At 40.1% G+C, this 23546-nt stretch overlaps 1 protein-coding gene across 2 annotated transcripts in view; it reads right to left on the bottom strand.

Annotated features, from left to right (window-relative positions):
* The window catches only part of RANBP9 (RAN binding protein 9), a 37558-nt gene extending 15315 nt beyond the window's left edge, over positions 1-22243 (bottom strand). Inside the window, exons 1-3 of one of the 2 annotated variants that reach the window (XM_072411677.1) lie at positions 22015-22243; positions 5980-6091; positions 2302-2354 (exon numbers count right to left, since the gene is read on the bottom strand). In XM_072411677.1, the coding sequence (XP_072267778.1) occupies positions 2302-2354; positions 5980-6091; positions 22015-22162 (313 nt within the window). In that variant the 5' untranslated portion in view covers positions 22163-22243. The remainder of the gene's footprint in view (positions 1-2301; positions 2355-5979; positions 6092-22014) is intronic. The other variant, XM_072411676.1, reaches the window with a different exon arrangement.
* Positions 22244-23546: the final 1303 nt, after the last annotated feature.

Raw genomic sequence — 23546 nt, 5'->3', positions numbered from 1 at the left:
CAGGCTGACAATATCACCATTCCAGATGTTCTTGAAGAGATATTTGTCTATGAACAGGGCTGTGATGTTAGTACATTTTTGCCGATACAATCACAGCTTACAACTCCCAAGCCCTATCCAAGGCCAGCCATCTCGTAAAGTGCTAGAAAGTTTGATAATTTAGCCCAAAAATATTCTCATGATACCAATAATTAAATAATTGTGACTAATAACATTAAGGAATTACTAGTTATTGTCCCCCTCATATTGCACAAAAATACAATCCCCACACTTTTATAAATTATGCCACATATATAGTAGTGCAGTGTGAATATCTTTCATAATACCAGTGATTTGGGTTCACCACTATAGATAGGAAATTTTGACTGGGGGTGCCATTAAAAATTAATTTCAAAGCAACACACAATAATGCGATGTGTGCTGCATCTCAACACAATAAAAGGTAGGAGCCCTTCCACAGAGTGAAATTACCTACCCATCTCATTATGCCCAGGAATTTGCCAAGGTGAGTATGTTGCCAGTGCTATTAAAGCAATAAACACTATTTGTCCAAAAACATTTTTAAAGCTTAGTGGGAAGAAGCTGTGGGTGGCTGGCAGCCCTTGTATTGTGGCCCAACTTTTCAGTTACCACCCAAAAACAGCAGGGTGGTTACTGAAAAGTGCCCGGTGGTGTGCGCGGCTAAAAAGGGCTGGGGGGAGCCAATAGGAGGGGGAACTTAAAATAAATGCAATACTTTAAGATTTGGGTTTAGGAAAAAGCAGCTCATTGGTTGAAATGATAGTTTAATTATTGCTCCTGAGACATCCAGGCAACACAGTTTATAGCTTCTATGAAAACTGGTAGATATGTACTGAAAAGGATGTGTGGGAGTATGAAAGTGTATGGGATGAGCATTAATGACATTGAACCCATGTTTATGGTTATGCTAACTGGCATTGCTGTATATAATTGCAATGAGTCACTTCCCCTATGTTTAACAACACTGGCACCAAGGTAGTGCAGATATAGATTATATACACACTGTTGTGCTCATAAGTTTAAAAACCCTAGCAGAATTTGTAGGATGTGTGAAAAAAATCATTTCATTGTCCCCCCATAATTTTGGTAACATGTTTGGTAACACCTCCCTGCTTTACACTAGAGATGATGTACTTTTTATCTTAAACCTTGTTTGATATCCTCAAAATAAAAAACATTTATGATTGTAATCATGAAGTTTGATTTTGGTCTCACTCCTTTGCTTTAAACTTGTCTAGATGTGTTTGGCGTATTTGTGGGCTGTTTTGTGGCCCTAGCACAGTAAAAGCTTTTTTCTTGCAACTTGACCAAGTAGCCCATTTTAACTGCTTGTGTGAATTTCAGAAGAAGGGTTCTCTTTGCACCTCAATAGATTTTACTGCCAGTTGTGGCAGAAATCTTAGTTGGTCTACCCGACAACAGAACCCCTAACTCTACAATTTATTATTTTATTTTTTATGAGTTTGAACACTACTGTTATTTTTATATTGATTTGTACAATTTCAGTAAGGTCAGTTGACAGCTTTTGCATCCTCGTGGCTTGTTATCCAGCAATGCAAGTGCAGCTCTTAATGATTTTAAATTGATTATTTATACACAGACATTGAAATTAAAGAAATTACAGGTCTGTGCACACTCCCTTAACTGGGACCTATGTGTGTCAGGTTGTGTGTGTATAATATACATAAGTCCCAACATTCTAGGGTATGTAAACTTTTGTTTAGACCCATTTGAGCGGTTTAGGTTACCATTAGGATTTAAAAATGGAACACACGCACACTAAATTGTTTTGTCTAAGCACAGGGCCTAAAATAAATGAAAAGTTTTCTGTGTGATCAGTCATATTTTCCAAACAATGTTCAATTCACGCAGCTTGCACAGAGGTTACAAAATTTGCTCATCAACTACTCAAAAGCCAAACAGGTCCAGAAACATCATGTCTAAACTTAGGCTGGGTATTAAGCTTAGGCAATTGTGTTTTGCCACAATTTGATAAACATTTGCAAACCAAATTTTTTCTAACACATTGTACTTCTCTTTTCCTTTCATTGATTCATTTTATTGAAATACATATTTTTGTGGAATGGGTTGAACTTTGATTCATATACTGCATCAAGCCCATTTATGCAGAACAAATTGTGCTTAAGAAGCAGGTTCTCTGAAGCTCATATTTTAAAAACATTATTCATGCTCTATCTCCAGAACACAATTTCGCATAACACAAAAGCAACAAGTTATAAACTAAAATATTAAAACAAACAAGCAATCTGTTGATCATACCTGGTAATCTGTTCAGATTTACTCCCTGTGTGGACAGCCCAATGCCCATATATCTGCAGACAAAAAAAGGGGGGTCAAAGAGTTTCTTTTTCAGCAGATTTAACTGAATATCTGTGTAAAGTTTTATTGCAAAAAAAAAAAGGCTACACAAGCTTAGAAACTCAACATTTGTTCAATTAGGCCTTGTATAAAATGAACACAGCAACAATAAACACTGCAAGTCATGTAGACATATGGTTTTCACTGTAATGTAGAGATGCTGGAAAATAAGCGTAGCACCTGTTGTTCTTCTAACTTTTAGTTTGTCACATGATCACATCTGATTGACCCTTCTACTAGCTAAATTTAGAGGTAAGAGAAAATTACTATAATGCAGGGTGCAAGCACACTTGCCACACAAACATTACAGGTCATGCAGAAGATACCTAATGACATAAAATATTGAAACGGACATTTATTATTAATATTATTATTATTAATAAACAGGATTTACATAGCGACAACATAATATGCAGCACTGTACATTAAATAGGGGTTGACAGTGACACAAGAGGAGGAGAGGACCCTGCCCAGAAGAGCTTACAATCTAAGAGGTGGGGGAAATATTACACAATAGGAAGGGGGGAACATTTACATTTAAAAGCATTACTTATGGTACTCATTTATATGGTGCCAAAATATTTATTGAATAGACTTGCCTAACACGAATTACATTAAAGCACATTAAAACTGAAGAGATGTTCATAAAGCAGGCCATCAAAACAAAAGGAAACGTGCACAAGATTCATGAATTCTATGCAACCCATGCCGGATTAAGGAAACAAATCTGACTCACTGACCTAGAACTCTGATTTCTTTAAATTGCTGAATGTATGTTGAAAGACTATGATGAATAGAGACAAGGCACACCCAGACAATTAGCATTCCTTGTCAGAAGGAGGCCGGAATTTGCAATCCTTAGTTTTCCCTAGTGTACTCGATCCTTAGGACGCCATAAGAATTAGGACCTATGGGTAATTAGCATTTACTGGCTATGTGTCACATGCCCACCCACCCGGTAATACCTACATGATTTTCTTTGGGGAGTAAGTAGCCCGTGGCAGAATGATGGCAGCATTATAAAAAATGAGATGGATATCTCTGTATGTAATAGGTTTCTGAGAAACCAAATAGGAAACTCAAAGATATACTAGGAACAGTTAGAAAATGGGCCCCTTGCCAGTACATTTGGTTCAGAACGTCAGACAAAATAGGATATTGGAACTGACTTGTTACACCACAGAAAATCCTCCAGGATAGTCTGCTTCGGTAATGTCACACTTTAAGGCTTGTACAGACTGGCTTCCAGGCAGCGCCTCAATGGTGGTGTCTTATGGGAGGCTTTATTACAAAAGTAGTGCAAATCTTAAACTGTAACATAAATTAGGTCTCCCCCTCACCCCTATGACAAACATAACACACAGGTTGAACTCGCTGCAATTTTCTTGTAAAGATGTACCTTAATTTAAACTTTCTGCATCACAATGCTAAAACAGGATGGGCGATTAATCATTTTGGGTGTATAACTACGTCTCAAGCCCCAGTGACACATTACAAAATATGAATAGCAAACATTAAGCATTTTGGCCCTAGAAAACATGCAAAAAATAACCCTCACTTATTGGGAGAACAAAGTAAATAGAAATAGTACAACAAGACATTCAAGTGCCCTTTCATAACACTTTTATACAGCAAAGCTAAGCTATGTCCAGTTTTGATGCATTAGGCATAGAAGGAGACCTCCACAACATATATGTAAGGTAAGCAAAGGAATATCTTCGTGTTTAGTCAATGCATACATGTGCATACATGTGCCTTGAAATTGTTCATGCTCATATATGTAACTACATAAAATGCAAAACAAGTGCCAGCATTCAATGGTTCTGAGAAAACTCCTTCCCTCTCTCTCCTCTATCAGTCCTCCTCTGGGTGGATATGCTGAGCAGATACACAAGTCCACCAAAACACATTTAGGTGACAGAACCCAGTATTCTAGCAATCTTTTAATTTGGCCTGTGTTGTAATGGGCTGGTTAAGGACCTTTATTTATTTTATTTTTTTTGAAAGACACCTTACATGTCATTGTAAACTTCCCCTTTGGTACACTTGTTTTCTTTGGGCTTTCTAGTTTTGCGGTACACACGTAAAATATTTGACGTTAGAAAGGATATTTGCGATCTTTTCTAACGACAAAAGACTGAGTGCTGTACATACAGAGCCGTTCTGCTCTATGGAGAAGGGAGGGGGAGAATGACAGGGCAGCAGCCTGCTGCGCGCTCTCCCCTTCACTTGTATTACGATCATTTGTGGATCCGCCAAGACGGATCAATGAACGACGTCAGACGAGCGTGCTGCACACGCCAGATTCTGGTCCGCTACTAGTCCTAAAGCAATAATCAATCGAGAATCATCTGACGTGTACATAGCCTAAGGGTAGAAGTCACAGAATGAAATATAGAGGAGTAAGCCAGTAGAAACAGGGTGACATAAGGTACATTTTTGGCACAGGAATATCATTTTTATACAACAAAACATGAAATTTGTGCTTGCTGTTCACATTCCAGATATATACTAAGTAACTTATCTGTATTGCACTGTCATCTACAGGGACATATCAGGGTGACAGTGAAGCTCTGTCTAGTGATAACGCACAGTTTATGCACATTTATGTGGAAGCTTTCCAAGAAGCAGCAGCCTAGTAACCATATTTTAAAAACTTTGGTTTTACTTTTTAAATAACCACAAAGCAATGATTTATAGCAGGCTATTAAAATACCGATTCACATACGAACATTAAGAGGTTTCTGATACATTCTGAGCTCCTGTTACTGATGCTTTTGAATCAATAATTTTCCAGTGTGTTTTCATGGTCCCTTCAGATCACCAAAGGGTTTCTAAAGGCAAACTACAAAGCCCCCTTCATTGTATAATACAAAACCATAGCTATTTAGCAGCAAAGGTGGAATACTTCAATAGGTACACCTGTCACAAAAGAAACATGTGGATTGCAAATCCCAGGGAGCACTCCCAGTTGATAATTAGACTGTTGGTGGTGGTGGTGGTGGTGGCGGTGGGGCGGGGGTTGTATAGATAGCTCCTTGCCAGCCATTCAGCTGCCCACACTACAGCGCTAGAGATATTTTCTACTGGGCTGCCAGGAGTAGATGCTACATCAGTGTTGAACCCACAAATTTGGGTGAAACCCAGAAAGCTGGGTGGTAAGAAATTGTAGGCGGGTGGTGGCCCCTGTATTGTCACCTAACTCTTCAGTAAGCACCCAAAAGTAGCCGGGAGGTCACCAAAAAGTGCCGGGTGGTGCACCTGGTTAAAAGAGGCTGGGGAGAACACTGTACATGTAGTGTCTCCTCCAAGACAGAAGTTCAGTGGTGTGAGAAGTGTTAACCCTTCTGAAACCACCAGACTAGACTGAAAATAGATTTCATTTAATAATATGTGAGTAAGGCTAAGAGCCTACATTTTAAAGTCACCACCTATCCTTTATTTAAAAAAAGGCAGAGTTTATTGCCTAAATGTAGGATTCAACAAAGAACATTTAAAAAATTATTAATAAACATCATAAAATTTTTGTCTTTACAGAGTTGCTAGAATAGTAAAAAAAAAAATAAAAATAAAACATACCCGTCTCTTCCTTTACTAATAATTTTCACCTCAAAATAGTATATCCCACACGCAGCTGGGATAGGGTGTGTTGCCCGCACTGAAGCCGCATCTCTTGATGTTTTGCCATGTCCTATAATGAAGGGGAAAAAAAAAAGTTTATTGGGTTACATATAGAGTTAGATGACTGTTTTATTTGACATTTTTTTAGTCTCTCCTATTATCAATTTGTGACAAGTCACACGGTGGGAGACAGCAGTGGAGTGTGTAGGTGATGTGTGCTCACAGGCAAGATACTAACCAGACACCGAGGCATTGCAGATCCATAATCCTGACATGCCCCTAACACAATTCTTTTTATTTTTATTCAAACATGGCTATTTGTGCCAAGTCTTCTGCATGTCTGAACTGCCAAGCTGTAGAAGGTCTGTCTAGGTCACTAGCCTCTGGGCAAGCTTATCCTTGGATGGGGCAGATTTCACCCTGGCAGCATTCTCTATGATACCAGAGGGTGAAAAATAAAATCATCCCTTACCCAGTCTGTATTATCACACATTTTGGCTCTAGGGATTGGGATAGTTACAGTACACCCTAAAACCCAACATCAAACAATGTAAATTCTTTAAAAAAAATATTACTGAACTGTGCACCTATCAGACTTGCCGTGTTTTTCAGCTATTAGTGAATATAAGTCTTATAATTGGTCAGCAAAACATTCATGTGACGAGTCCTAACCAAGGTAATTCAGGAATACTGGGATATGAAGTTTGGCATCTATACTTCTTCTATCTTAGTCACATCTTCCATAGGATAAATCCAGGGATCCATGTCCTCTGCCCACCACTTGTTTCTATTCTTCTTGGTATTAACTTGAATAATATTAGAAATTGACTTTAACATTAAGCTTAGTTTGGCTTTAAATAAAACCATTTTTTCTACATTTAGACGCAAAGAATAGTTAAACCCATAATGTTTTGCCCTATATTGTCCCATTTGGGAAATACCCTTCATTTTTCATCCTGTAGCCACAGCAAGCAGTGGAAGGAAAGGAGAGGATCACCAAGACCACTCAAAATTTGATATGCATTCCCTTCTATATCCAAACCAAAGAAAGAATAGCTTTAGATACACCAAGCACAGTAATATGAAGCTTACGATCGCAGATGCTCAAGTTACAGTAAGTGATCTGTCCATTAGATTTTGTGTTATTTATAAATTTATGCTCAGAGTTTCACCATGACTGCTCTTCTGGAATAAGCCATTTAAAAATATCATTCTGAAACTGAGAAATGACTGAAATAGTTGGAACATATTGATTTAACAATATTCCATATAGATCATTCAGTCCTGAAATTCTGCCAGAAATGTAGCAAGGAACTCCCAGAGTCAGATTACATGGGTTTCTGTGGGTTGGCAAGGCCAATGTATAAAGAAACAGTCACTCCCATTTCACTATTGCTCAACAGTCGGCCCCAGCTGGAACTTTTCACCTTGTGATTCCAGACTCAAATGGAATTACAGAGTGTCAGCTTACCATGAGGAAAAGAAGGAACAGAAGTTGGCAGTGTGTCACCTCTGTGTATGAGTCAGTACAAGCAATCACTCATTTCCTTGCCTTCTTTAGACCATTTTTAACCAGATCTGGCATACAGCATTCGGACATGATTTTATATTTTGAACTGCATAACAACTTCCTCCTTTCTTACAAGAGAACTTGTTTCTTTGGCGCAGATGATTTCACAAAGATAAATTTAACAAATTATTGCACTAAAACTTCTATCTTCTTTGCCATCGTTTATATTTGGTTCAGATATTAATGTGATTAACTGAAATCATTTGAACTAATCAGGCACTAATGTCATTAGGATGATTTTCCTATAATGCACAAGAGGTTTGCAAATGGGGTTCCACCCATAATTGTTTGCCAAAATATTATTTAAGCCCCGTGATGTAGGTTTACTGGATCGCTCAGGTTTACCTTCCATAGTCTATCTTCTTAAGTTTTAGAGAGCCTTAATAAATCGGGCCTATGCTATTGATCGTTCAGTGGTTGGTTCCTCTCATGCATGGAGAAGAGGAGCAACATTAGCACCAGGGTATACTCAGAAAGCAACCAGCAAGGGCAGATAAGTAGCTACCACCACACCAGAGGCAATCTTTTATGGTTAACATTAACCTGATGTTATAAAGAGTTGGCTATGGACAATTTTTTGTCATTTTGGAAGCATATACAGTTATGAGGCTTGTACATATTGAGAACCATATTGTAAAACTGCTTTATCACCAGTAATTGCTATACATACATTGATTTCCTGGGAAAACAGTGTTGCTAAAATCCCAAGAGTTTGCTCACACACTGTATGTAGGACAAAGGCTCTCGGGAGAAGTAGTTCTAGGGTTGTGCCTATTCCAACATGAACAGCCATATGACACCCTGATGATTTGGTATGCCTTAAAATGACGGGGACAAAATGCTTGTAGTTCACTATCTTTTAACAAAAGCCAGATTCCCACCCAAATGGTGGCAAAACCATTGTTGGGAAACTGGGCCTCATCCTCACAGCATAAGAACATAAACAATGGTGATGGAGTTCACATCATCACCATTTAGATCCATTCGACCAGACGTGCAACAGGGCAGCTCTCCTAGGTGAATGCAATGACAGGAGCTTTGCCCATGTAGACAAAGCTCCATGACCCTCTTAATACACATCCAGCCAATCCATAGCAAGAGGACAGCCTTCCTGGCTTGGATGAACACAATGACAGGAGCTCCGCTCACCTGACCAAAAGCTTGATCGGGCAGGTCATTATCACAGAATGGGACAGGCGATGTCTTTTATGAAATATTGTGTCTTATCTGTCTGATCACTTCGGGTTTATGGTATGTGTGTTACAAGGAAACCCAGCAATCACGGCTTTCTGTGCATGTTCCAAGGATGAATGAACGCACATGTGCAAGAGTTAAGTCATCCAGGCACAGCCGATCAAGATGGCTGATGATTGCTACTGGGAGAATGAAGAAAAGGAGGATGGAACACCAATAGCGAGTTGCTAAAGTATACAAGACCTCTCCATCAAAACACAGAAATAAATCTGCCGGGGCCCTAAGCAAGGGCCACATAGTAAGTACAGAGCAGCCACAGGGCTCCAGAACGATCTTAAATGACTTACATCAAAGATATGATGTTTACGGAGTCTAATCCTGCAGATTTTTTGCTTCATTAGAAAATGAGGTTTACAAACACACAGGTTACACCAGCCACAGTGTGTAGATTCATTGCCATGATTTAAATACTATTTTGACTTTCTGCAATCACTTGTTTACATCACATTTTTTGTGTTCTGCTTGTGTTATAGTTGGAGCACAGATTACCTACATTCACACTGCTTTCCACAGGAGAAAACAGGTTGAAAAGTGCATAACGTCACCACACATTGTTACCCGTCTTCATGTCTGCATGTTGTGACAAAGCTTTTGTTCCATATTCATTGCCTCAGTCATGAGAGGTTCATAGCACAGAAACAGAGAGACACTGTGTGGAGAAAATGATTAGGCCACCACACCTTCTACAGATGTATTGAACATACTGTACTCAGGAAACCATTTTGTATAAGCTGACTAAAAATAGCACTCTGTGCAAAGTATAACATTCTACATTGGAAACATCGGCTTCCAGTCACTGCAATGGTGAGAGTAACACACTGGAACATGGATTCTAGCTGTGATAATACAATTCTCACACTGTATGTTCTATATCAATAAAACATGTTCCAAGAGAATGAATTCATTGAATACAATTCTGCACTGATATACTGATATGTGAAAGAAATTAAATAGGCTACAACAGCACTGAAGGAAGATTAGCTATAACCAAAACATTTTACTGGAGGCCTACAAGTCTCCTAAATGTGGCCCATACACTATCTGATATTTGGTATAGAATATAGACATTAAATTTACTGAAAATGTATTATAATCTAAGGCATTTTTGACTGCTTAATTGACCTATTGATCCCGAATGCATATTCTTTAGTGAATCCAGCAGGTGAAAGAGTGATTGAGAGTGATGGTTCCATAGTTTTTGTACTGGATCGTGCAGCACAAAGTTAGCGGTGGAGTCTGGAAGTTCTGTAGGGGTACAGAACAAAGAACTCCTATTGGTTAGTGGCTGTCCAGAAACCACAATTAAGTTGAAGCATTCCCCACTGTATAATATATTAACAGGCAAAGTAAACATGGAATGGGGGCGCTCCTATTGGCTGGTGGTTAGCAGAAAATGATCTTCTCTGATCAGTATCTAGTGGTGCATTGCGGTAATCACGGTAAAAGATCGGTAATGAAAAGATCAAATATGGCCAGTTGAATTGTGAGTGCTTGAAACCAACTCTAATAGATGAGGGAATTTACTTGCAAAAGGAAACATACATTCCAGTGACACTTCACACTGCTTTTGGGGCATGGCAGTTTAAAAAAGAAAAAAATGTTCTTTATAATGGAATTATGTGTGCACATACAAATGCTTGATAGAGAGCTGCCACTATTCACAAGAAACTACAATGCCTCAATGTTTTGGGGCTTCTTGGTGCTGACATGGCAAGTCAATGAAAATGCCAGAAATGGTGCAGAATACATTTTTCCAGCATTATCTGTTATATTCCCAAGCCTTTATTTTGGCTAGTCTCTTACCAGAAAAGCCTAAAATCAGAGTGGGTTTGTTGGATCATGTCCAGGCGTTTCCCATATTTCAATAGCAATTACACTGAACTGAAAGGGGGGACGTCCAAAAATGTCCTTTTCTAGCTAAAATTGATTGTAATTTACCTATAGGTGAAAAGCTTACTTGTTGGAAAACGATAGGGAGACCACTTTAAATTCCATTTAAAATTGTATGTAAATACGAGCCCTGATAGTATTATTGAAACAAAAGCCAATTCAGGTGTAATGACACATGATATTACACCTAGCCATGGCTGTGGGGCTTGCTTTCTTGGCAACTTGTCTGGATTGATCCCATATAATGCTTTTATTGAAAGCACTAAAATCCCATAGAAGTCAAAGGATTTCATATACAATCTCATTTCCTGCCATGAAAAACCTTATTTTAAGTGTTTTTTTCTGTTACAAGGAGAAAAAAATAATATGAAAAAGAAAACAGAATTTATAAAAAGATGGTTATTTTATAGATAGTGATCTGTAAAACCAAATGACTAAAAATCTTTTAATGTGTAAAGGATAAGATAACAATTGAAAGTGTTAGCAATACCATAAGTTCCTTAATAAATACATTTCCTCCTATTCCCTATTCTGGAGGCAGGGAAACAGAATGGACTATCAAGGTCCTACTTTAGGTAGGTTGGTCTCAGACAAGGAGCACCTTCCAGGCCATTTCTTGCCATCTTCCACTTTCATCATCAAAGTCATTTATACTTTTCCTAATAAGGTTTCCCACTATGTTATCTTAGCTGGTTTGTTTTTGTGTGATTTAATAGGCAGGTTTTCATCATGTTCACGTGTTAGCTACTCCTCATGACTTCCAAGGAAAAAAAACAGTGGCTGCACTCCAAGAAAAATAAAAAAAAATGGTTCTTTTATTACAAACAGTGCTGAGTACAATGACAAATTCCAGTAGCCATAGATTCATTTATAGTTTCAATGGCTACCTGAATGTGATGTTACTTAAGCAGTGTTTGTAATAAAGGAACCAGAGTTCTTGGATTTTCCTTGGAGTGCAGCCATTGTTATTTTCCGTGGAATTCCTGAGGCGAGTTAGACATAATAAGCACCAGCAACCAAAGTTGACCATTTACAGTGGTTGAGAGTCCCAAACAACTTTGTATACTTCTACAATATTTTCCCCAGAATTTTTTTCAAGCTAGGTGTGAGAAGCTGTAGGCAGGTAGCAACCCCTGTATTGTGACCCAACCTCCCAATAACCACCCAAAAACTGAAAAGTGCTGGGTGGTGAGCCCGGCTAGAAGGGGCTAGGGAGAACACGGTCATACCTTTCTCAGGGAAATACATGTTCAAATTCTTACTATTAGAAAAAGATTATCTATCTCTTGGGTGCTCTATACACAAAAGTAGCCGTATGATGAGTGTCTATAATCATTTACACACTGCTAATAGGGAATATTACATTTGTACAGTAAGCTTCCTTTGCATCACATTGTGTAACACAATTAGTAGGTTATCCTGACCTGACTAGAAGCCAAAAGTTAACAAATTGCTGCCAGTATTACATCTAAAAGGAAGCAACCATATAAACAATACATTCTGAAGAGAACAACCTCATTGTTTATGAAGTTCTAACAATGTTTCTGCTTGCAGGTAAGAAAAATGTTCCACGGGTTTGTACCAAACAAAAATTGAAAATACAATTCTTGGAACAAGCAGTATGAAGCAACACTTGTCATCAGCAAGATACGTTTCTGATCTGGTGAAGACACGACAAACATGTTCAGCAATTATCAGTCATTTATGAATGCTTTTTGTACAGAACTGGTAAGCGTTAACCTAACTAAAGTTCCACTTTAAAAATTGGCAGCCAAGCTGGGCATTATTGCAGAAAGGGACACACAATGTTCGTTCTGCAATAAGCATTCTTACCTGCCTGATCATCACCCTGGCTGTGAAAGTTGGTGCCAGAACACCCGCACATCCCAGTATCACCTGCGGTTGCTGGGAGTGAATGAGAGTTATCCCAGCTAATCAAGATGGCAGAACAAGGAAGAGAAAGAGAAAAATGGCGGCATCTGAAACAGAATGGGGTCAGATAAATATTATTAGGGTTTAGTTCTGCTTTAATAGCAATCAACTAGTTGACACACTAATGAGTGGGGCACTCCGCTTCCAGTAACTCCTTCCAAGAGCATATGATGTGAACACACCATTCCCAGGGACTGGAACGCTAACACAGAGAAGATAAGCTGGCCATCAAAGGAAGGGGCATAGCATTCAATTCTTTATTTGGAACCGGGTATTGGGTTCCTATGCAGAATTTAGTAGGTACTGGAAAAGAAATTTTCAAGAAAGGTATCTACTTCAACCAATATTATGTTAGTTCATATCAGTTCTTTTTCTTACCAGTTATTATCATTATGTTTCCTAGGGCAGCTCATAGGCCAGTTTTTAAAACACTCAACGAATAAATAAGAATCATATTGCAACATACTAGTTCTAAAAACCACCACGGACTAAAACATAATAAATAAATAATAAATAAAACCTGTCAGAATTTTTTTCCAGTGTGTTGCTATCATATTTGCAGATGATGGCTTTACCAGAATAACAGAATGGTTTGTTAAGTGACCAAAGCCTTGCAAAGATCCTGCTCAGAACTGGTACTAAAATGTTTGTATAGTAAGATGTTGCGTTCTCTGCATATCTGGGATAGAAAAAGCAGCACTAATAAACCCTCTGGCTGTTGCAGATGACTAAAATATTGGATGACATTGCATCAGACTAACTGCAAACCATAGTTTTAAGCCAATTTGCACACACCATAGGGTATGTCAGCCTGTCACTGCAACTAATAGCCATACAAGTGACCTAAACCACAAGAGATTAGGACCTAACCAAACCTAAAAATTAAAAATGTCCTAGAGCAACCCAGGTTTATAAGTGAATACAAACTACAAACTGTGTAGAGAACAAAGTGGTGGACAGAATATTGGTTGCATAGACAAAATGTGCTTACACTACTCATCTCTGAATTGAGCCTACATGAGATCAGACCAATCAGATGTGTTCATGTGACACCAGAAGAAGGATAAATAAATGGCAGGCATTATTCCCAGCATTCATGTATTACAGTGGAAACCATGTGTACGTAGGAAGGGACAACAAGTGGTCACAAGAAGTAGGCACGGAACAACGGATCTTAATGTGATAGAGAAAACTCATTGGCATGAGAGATCCTAGCTTTGTGGATAGGTAAACATCCCGAGCCAAAAACAGCTACACATTTTATTTTTCAAAAGTTTAGCTCTAAAAGGTAACATTTATACTTTATCTTTTTAACATGATTGCTTTTGGAATTTGCTATGTTCAGATTTTGGATGTAGTGTAGCTTTAAATTTATGTCCAGCCAAAACTTTTCCCCTTAGGTTTTGGCTGAATTGGGGGGGTAGAGTTGCTATTCAGGGCTCTGTTACTGAAACTGGTAATGTCTACAACACACTTCTTGGTATTTCTCATGGATTCAGTGGGGTAATCCTCTAAAAATAATATAAAGTTTACAAAGCAAGGCTATATCCACCACAAAGTTCTGTGGGGACGGTGATCCCCCTAACCGATTGGATGATATAATTCATGTGTATTTGCAGAGTTACTTTTGTTCCTGGCAGTTTCCAATGTATGTGGCAATGACCCACAGAGCAGAGCTCTTAGGCTAGGTACACACATGCAATTGTTAATAATCTTACGCGTGTACAGAGCTCGTTGTCCATCGTCCGAACGGCCGTCCTGGCGGATCCACGGATGACAAACGATCCTAATGGAAGTGAAGGAAGAGAGAGCGCAGCGGGGTGGCGCTCCGTCATTCTTCCCCTCCCCTCTCCATAGAGCAGAACAGTGCTGTATGTACAGCGCTCATTCATGCATCGTGCAATCGTTGGAAAGGATCGTGAAAGATTATTTTTTTAACGACAATTTTTGCACGTGTATACATAGCCTAAGCCAGTGATTGCCAACCTTTCCAGGTTCCGCCGACCAATAAAATCACTGGCTCCCGACCGTGCATTTGCAGGGAGCCGGGTGTCACTCAAAGGGGGATAAACCTCCCCCAGAGTGATGTCATTGTGACATAAGCCCACCCACACTCCCATCGCAGATCTGAGCCTGCAATGGGAGAGTGGGCGGGTTGTGTGCAGTTCCCAGGCTTGGGGGACCGCGGCTCTGGCCAGTGTGTCCCCCCAGTGGGGTTCTCCTGAACCCCCTCGGGGGTGCACCGACCAGAGCCCCGGACCCCCAAAATGTTCAGCAACCGCTGGCCTGAGATATACTGTGCATGTGCCGTGTAGTTTATAGCAGAACCAAAAAGCCACCAGGGGATAGAAAGTTAGTTTTTTGATAAAAGAGACACTGCATGTCTCTTATTAAATAGTAATACCTCATTTTTTGGTTTGGGACAGCTTTAACTTTAAAAACCCATTGTACTCTCCAAGCAGATTCTTTACTTCAGAAGGGACAGGTTAATTCTCTTCTGCCCTTCTTCATACAGATACATGCCTTTTCTTGTAATGCAGGGGTGCTGGGAACTGTAGTCTAATATCTATTGGTCTTCGTACGGCTTTCTTCAGTGTCACATGGTTACATTTGATTGACCCTCCCACCAAGCATTTCACAGCTAAAGATAATTTGAAATGCTGACACCCCCCCCCCCCCTGCCTGAACCTGCCTGCTTGCAATTTTTTTTTTTTTTTTTTAACATTAGAAAAGGCAATTTATAGAGACAGATTATCAATTACATTTCTAGGATGAACTTTTTTCCCCAAAACATGAAGATGTGGGCCTTTATGTGCATGAAACAGAACGGTTTTTACACCAACTACTACTAAAGTGTATATATAGCTACCACTTTTTTTCTTCCCCAGGGCTAAGGAACACTGCAAGCCTCAATTTCCAGACTGAATTCTTTTACCTGATCATATATGGCATAGTAGACTGTCACTTTCTTCTGTTTAAGCTTAAGGCCAAACAAAATGCTGCATTATAGTGATAGAGATTCCTCAGCTTTGCCTGAATATACATTATAAATTCACATTTTGTCCTTACCTATGTTCATATAAGTGGATGTGATTTTACCACGTCTACAATTGTTTCCCAACCACAATACCATGCCAAGCATGCACCAACAGATGAGAGCTCTGGAATTATTTTGCCCTTTCATTTGTACACGATGTCACAACTGGTACACTTTAGATCAATGTTTACTAACATGTAACTCCATGTCTGATCAAATAAAAATTGTTAATATTGCTATTATTATCAGTCTGTGGAATTCCTGGACAATCTGACCATTTTTAAAATGGTTAGGTGACTGAATGACTTGTTTAAAAATGGGGAAGGGGATTAAATTTCAGGTCAGTAAGACTCCAATCTCGCTGCCACTGGTATCTAAAACTTCAAATTCTGTTAGATGCCTGGTCCCCCACCTCAAAGTTTAGTATCTACTGATGGCCCTACATAATTATTGTGACCTGTACAGAAATAAAGGCCAGCAGGTGAACCAGGCAACCATCATACATGAAGTGTCAGATGTCAATCCTAGACCTGCAAGAGTGAAGAAGAGTCATCATTGGCTTTATTTTTAACTTCAAAATAAGGGAAGTAATCACTGTCATATCATAGGAGAAATGTAGGACCACAACATGGTATCTGCTTTTACAAAGTGTGTTAAAAAGATAAGATTTGTAAAATGGCCAAAAAGTAGATGGATAGATCTCTATTTAATGTACAGAGGCGCGTAATATGTTGGCGCTATTTAAAATCTTGTTTATTAATAATAATAAAAATAATAATTATTATTATAATAGAACAGGGAAAAAATCCTAATGGTGCATTTTTTTTCTGTCTTCCCACTATAAAACGGTTAATTGTCTTTGTTAGAACTTGAGAACTTTTCCATCACATCCTGTCCTGGCGTTACCCATTCACAGGTACAGAAAGTGAGGTGAGACCTAATTAATGCTGATACAATACTCTCCGAAAATTGTAATCCAAAAAAAGTTCCAAATGTTCTGCACTTTTTAACTTTGACAGTGACTAATTTGTCCACTCATCAGATGTGTCCTCTGCTTTATTTAAAATGACACAAAGCAATTCGCCCTACTTCTGCTTTGTGCAATACAGTTTGCAAAGAATCCTTGGGAAGCCATTTTAATCCAACACTGATAAAGCATGTGACTTTTTGCTGAATTGCTGAGTAGTAACTCATGGACTTCTTAAGATGTTTACACAGAAATCAGGGAACAATGCCTAAAAATTCAACTACATATGCGGTTGTTTACTGCCTTATAAGAAGATCAAAACTGGTGTTTAAAGCATAGCAACAACACCAACAAAAATATAAAATAATAACAATTTACAGACTCTGACAATTTGTTTAGAAGTCCAATTTTGCCAACCATCAACACAATGGGCCTGATTTATTAAATCTTTCCAAGGCTGGAATGGATTTGCTGGATCACCCAGCTTCACTGGCGAAGGTGTATCCTCTCCAGCCTTAGAGAGCTTTAATAAATCAGGCCCAATGTATCAAATTCTCCATCAGTATTCCCAATACAATAAATAAAACATCATGTATCTTCTTTCAGTATCTTAAATTAAAAAGGTACATATGTTAAGCTGCGTACACACTTCCAATTTTTATCGTTCAAAATGAACGACGAACGAACGACGAACGATCGATTGGGCAAAAATCGTTCGTAAAAAAAGTAACCAACGACGCCGACGAACGAGGAAAGTCGTTGGAAATGAACGACCGGACCGGCGGATCAGATTGGACGACGATCGTTGACCATCGTTCGTGTGTACGATCGTTCATTGATCGTCCATGGTCTGAGCATGCGTGATGAACGAACGTTCCTGTGGTGCACGTAACTTCCTGTATCGTTCAAACGATCGCATCTATTGTGTGTACAATATCTACGAACGATCGTGTCGTTATCTGTATGTACAGGATCGGTGCTATACGATTGTTCGCAGATATCGTGCAGGATCGTTCGTCGTTCGTTTACCAACGATAATAATTGGAAGTGTGTACGTAGCTTTACAAGGGACAATTTCAGACCTGCTGTTGACCCCAGGGATCTGCCCCAGGTTCAACAGTGCTCCCAATGAAAGCCATTCAATTAAATATGAGCGTTTCGGAACCACTTTGTGTATGCAGTTGCTGAACGTAACATGTTGTTTCGGGACACCTTTGAGCTTCCACTTACCTTAATACAACCAAACTCAACCGCAGCTCACCAAGGTTCCAATGCGACTGGACAAGATTGCTTCTTTTTTTACATCAACTTCCTAAAAATATTGATCTGCAGCAAACCTCAGCTAAAGCAACACTGAACTTCATGTCACAGTGGTTGAGTGTGATTGTAGTTGACACAACAAAATCACACAATATTGAAAAGGGGTGACTGGGAGCAGCTAACAGCAGTTTTCAAGTCAGAGGGCCTTACCCAATAACCCTTTGAGCCAAGTAAAGGCAGCAATTTCCTATAGACAACTGATTTGCTTGCCATGGATGATCAGATAGCTTTCCAAGGACAGAACCACTGCAGTGTCTCTATTGGCTTGCCCATTGGACTGGTGCACACATGGTGGGGATCAGCCAGATAACAGGTGGGGCTCTAATCATAGGAGACAAGTGTTACTGTCTAGGGGTACCCCTGAGAAACTCAACCCTTGCTGGAATGTCTCCTTACTGAAATAATATGGGATATGTATTGCTTATTATTCAAGATCCTTTAAATGCTGGACCACTGGCCATGATCTCTGCTAAAAAAAGCTAAAGAGGAACTAAACTTAAAAGTGCCTAAAACAAACAAAAAAAATACACTTACCTTCAATCCCTTAGCGCAGTCGAACAGTCCGGAGGTGCTTTTATCCAACAGGTCCCGTATTGTCCCGGTATCCGTCTCCGAGTAGGCGCGCCAGGCAGCGCCATCTTCCCCACTTTTTCTGGGTTGTTCTTCCTACATCACCCGACACAGGCACGAGTTGGGGTGACGTCGGTTTGAATAAAAAATGAGTTTAGGTATGCTTTAAGAAATGGCTCAGATCTGCCTCAGGAATAAGCAATCCAGTATGGCTCGTGGTTGCTGGCAGGGTGGCTAGGTTACACCACAACGCTGTTTCTTAAAGAACCAGCATCTGTAGATTTGGCAGCAGACAGCAGTGTGTGATGTTTGCTCCAATCACTGCCGCTCCTATTCATTCTCTATGGGGCTGCTATGGGGAGAAGTGACTTGTAGACTTTACCCAGAGGCAGTGGGTCACTGGCATTACAGGTAGCATAGTGGCTCAGAGGTAGCACTCTGGCCTTTGCAGCGCTAGGTCCCAGGTACTAAGGACTCTATCAGCATGGAGTTTGCACATTCTCCCTGTGTTTGCGCAATTCCCCCAAATTGACCTGTGGTAATGACATATGACTCCAGTAAAATATTAGATTGTGGGCCCCTTTGAGAGACAGTTCGTCATAGGACTATGGACTCTGTACAACGCTGCATAATATGTCAGTGCTATATAAATACTGGATGATAATAATATTAATGATGAAGTGGTAAACGTATCACAAACTCATAGCCAGTGTGAACATAGCCCAATAACAAATTCAAGTTATAAGTAACCTTGTAACCGAAAACAACCTGCCACTGACTCTGTTGTTGATGGCTTTTTTTTTTATATTTTTGTTTCTTATAGCCGGTGCCTTTTCTCCAATCATTATCAAGAGTCAGCATCTTTTTACATGACTAAGTAAATCCCAATATCTGTGTAGTAATCTATGTGTGTATGTTGATTTGTCCAGCCCCCCACCCACCCGCTGCTCCCTCTGACTTGCTGCAAAGTTACAGCATATGAGATTGGGGGAAGGGTGATCAGCTTTCCTCTGTTTGCAGAAGTCTCTGATGATGTCATTGTACCAGCATACTTCTCACAGGCAAATTGTAAACACCAATGTTTTGGAAAAAGTATAAGGAAGTTTTACATTGTAACATAAAAGTCATTGATAGATTTATTTCAAGCCACACAAACATTGATGTCATGTCAACTCAAGTTTTCAAACTTGTATATTGTAAATCTTAGCTAAAAATAGTGGTCATTATAATGATCCTTATCCTTGTGTAAGGTAAATCGAAGTCTAGGTCTTCATACTATAAGGAGATCTACACCCCTAACCCAAGAAACCACAAGCTTCCACACCGTGGTGACCTTGGGAAGCAAACTTAACATGACCGGACATGTAAGACTGGGACAACTGACGGTGGCACTAGCTTGGGCAATATGATCTGGTGAAATCTGTGTAATATTATGTTAGATTAGGTGGCAGGGCAAAATAAAAACTTTCCCAATGACCACAACTTAACACACGGACTGAAATATGTTTAAATGAGACATGCCAACGTCCAACTAGTCTTCAAGACACGGCCCAGATCTGCCCCTGAAAAGGTCTAACATACATTCACCTTACTTTGTATAGAAGAAACCTGTGGGCTGCTAACGTGGGAAATTTGAATGATGTTTTTTATATGATGTTTAATAAATGCCGCCTTGTAGCAAGATGCTAACCATGGCTGATCACATACACCGAAATACAAACTGCAGCATAGTGAATCATCACATACTTTCTAACAAATGCAGGACTGGAATGGGCTGAATATTTTTACTGTGACTTGTAAAACTCATAAAAGTTCTCATCATCCTGGAATAGTGTTTGAGGGCCATGGAAGGGCCTGAAGATTGAATAGTAGCCCATAGCAATCAGATTCTCCAAGTTATGCCCCCAGTGCAGTATGGGTGAGGGAAATGGATAATATTGTGATAGAGCGAACAAGACTCATTAATAAATAGTTTTATATGAGGCCTATTATCTACTACCCTCCATCATGACCTCACATGGGGGGCATGACCCATGAATTCCAGTTCACTGCCCTAACACAACATCCAGTTCTCGCCTCACTATATACGCTCCAATAATTTCAGGATCCCACAATATACATTACTAGGACAATCAGAGGACAAAGGAATGTATACAGCTACACTAATTACAATTTAATGGGTATTTTTAGGCTTTCAGATTGCTGAAGATAACCCATGCACCGATGAGCACAATAATCAAGGTGATTCTTACTGCAATTTTGACGCAACAATGGTCACCATCACCAAATCAAAACATTTCCATACACAGCGTTCACGTAGAAGAGATTGAACATCATGCAAACCAGTGTAATAGGCAATTGAGATATATGAATATTTTAACTTGTTCTAGATTGGCTTATGACACAGCACAACTGCAGTAACACACTACAAGTTCATGTGATAGAAGAAGGAGGACAGAGAGACATTCTTGCTGAAATTTCGGTGCGGTCTCTGGAAAGTTGCAGCAGCAGTACCTCTATGACCGCACAATAACAATCACGTTTTGTGTCATTTGTCTCTATAGAACACACAGCCTGAATGAGGCATCAACATCCACTCATTTCTATTTATCTGCCCGGCCACACAATCCAAATAACAAAAAGCAGAGTATTTGTCATCCATAAATGACTGTTTCCATGATGCAATCCTATTGTATGACATGAAATAAAACAATGAGCGGTATGATGGAGCCTAAAGCAGATTAGCTGATGATCAAAGTGGAGATCTGGGAATGTAAATAGAAGGCCCGGGATAAAGGATGGGGTGAGCGGAGCACTGCAGGAGTTGGGTTATCCCCCCCTAAAATCATCCACCATGTCCAGATCCACAAAAATAATAATTTCCTGGCATATAATAACACAATGAGGCCTGAAAGAGATTACAAGGCAGGGATCTATTCCAGATTTAGAAATAAGGGTGAGCTGAGCACTGCAGGAGGTAGGTTGCCATCTCCTACAAACATCCCCCATCCCCCACTGATTTCTATAAGAACAGGGTGTCCACAAAACAAGAAATGACATCAAACAAAAGCAATGATCGTCATGGTGAAGCCAGAGAATCTGCTGATGGCAGTGTTATGTAGGAATCTAGCAGCCCAAGGCCCAGGTTTTGTAATGGGGGGGTGAGCAGAGCACTGCAGGAGTTGGGTTGTCAGCTCCTAAACACATCTCCCATCCCCCACCGATCATGTAACAACACGTATGTTGTGTGTAATCGGCCCATTGTTGTGTACAGCTGATGTGTTCTACGTAATCCTGATAAACACAAACCCCCTCTATGCCAATCTAGCTATAGCCCTCCCCCTTCCCGGCCCTCATATTTACCCCGTACCCCGAGAACCCCTCACCCCGTACACCCCGTACACCCCATCACCCCAGCCCTCCTACCCCCTTCCATCCGGGCGTTGTGCTGACCTTTGTAGTGGACGCGCAGGTTGCCGTGGGACAGGCCCAGGTAGCTGCACTTGTCTCGGGGACTCCAGGCTCGGGGTGGCGGGTCCCGGGGGAGGAAGTGACCCGGAGATCCCCCGTGTTGAGGGGCAAGCAGAGGAGGAGACGACATGAGACACAACAACACAACAAGACACAAGCACACGGGGGCCGAGCGGAGCACACATAACACACAGCACAGGAAGCGGGAGGAGCCACCTCAGCACTGTGTTCTGTCACACTATACACAGACGTGTACTCCGACTCACACACACATTTGTCGGTTTAAAGTCCTTCCAGTTAGAGGGGCCACCACCAAAACTGTTACATAAAGATAGAAAAATAAACATATATATATATATGTGTGTGTGTGTGTGTTTACTATTGTGTCACTGCATTCACCTCACCCCCAGTGCCTGGTTTTGGGGTATCACTCCTATATATGGTTGTCACTACAGAGATATATAGTCGTACGACTATTCACTATAAACACGCCAGTCAGAAAACAGTCCTAAAACACCATTCCCCCCTCACAAGTCTAACTATGGCCAAAGCAGACTACACATATAACATAGGGGTAAAAGGAATGTACCTATACAATGCTGGCAGGCTGCTACAAACTGGACATAATGACAACTGATAGAAAAATAAAAATGCCAGAAAAGATGGCAATCCTGTATACGAATCTATAAACTTTATTACCACATCATAAAACATAGACGTGGGTTATGTGTCTTCCCACCCAATGGGCCTTGGACTATGGTAGGGGCAGTGAGGTGACTATGGACTCTGCAAAGCACAGTCAGTATTATATTACCACAATATGTTTTTAGTGTACACATTTACAGGGCTGCCATTAGAAATTTCTGGGCCCCATACCGTGTAAACTTTCTGGGGCCCTTCATCCTGATGTCTAAAAGTTACAGCTAATACCGGTAGTGGTTGTGTAGTTCCGATCAGAGTTGATTTTGGTGCTATTCATGGATCAGAATTTGAGCAATTTGAGTTGCAATCCAACATTATATAATAATAATATCTCTCAGGTAAAGTAGGGCTCAGTAAATTTGGCTGCCAGACATTGACAAGTATAGTAGGCCTCTGGATGATGACAGCCAAGCCATTCTATACCAGGTACTGGCTGCTATAATATGGATCATTACAAAAATACAAATACTGAATACAATAGGATTTTTGGACCTCTCTGACCAGATTCAATCAGAATTCTTGAGTCAGAATTTTTGTGTTCTGAGCACCACTAATTTCAGTCAAAGGGCCTGGGCTAACCATCAAAGGAGCCAGGTGCAATTGTTGGGTTTGGGATAGCAAGCAAGGGAGCCAAATGCAAGTGGAGGTTCTGGATTAGCCAGAAAGGGAGGTGGGTGCAAATGGAAGGTCAGGCTTCATTTGCACCTGGCTCTCTTGCTGGTTAATCACAGCATCCACTTGTCCTGGCTCTCCCTATGGCTAGACCAGACCCTTCACTTCCACCAGGCTCCCTTCCTGGCTAACCAGACTTT

The sequence above is a fragment of the Pyxicephalus adspersus genome, chromosome 5, assembly GCF_032062135.1.
Source record: "Pyxicephalus adspersus chromosome 5, UCB_Pads_2.0, whole genome shotgun sequence".
NCBI lineage: Eukaryota > Metazoa > Chordata > Amphibia > Anura > Pyxicephalidae > Pyxicephalus > Pyxicephalus adspersus.
Note: the sequence above shows the minus strand (reverse complement) of the source record. Positions and strands in the feature narration are given on the sequence as shown.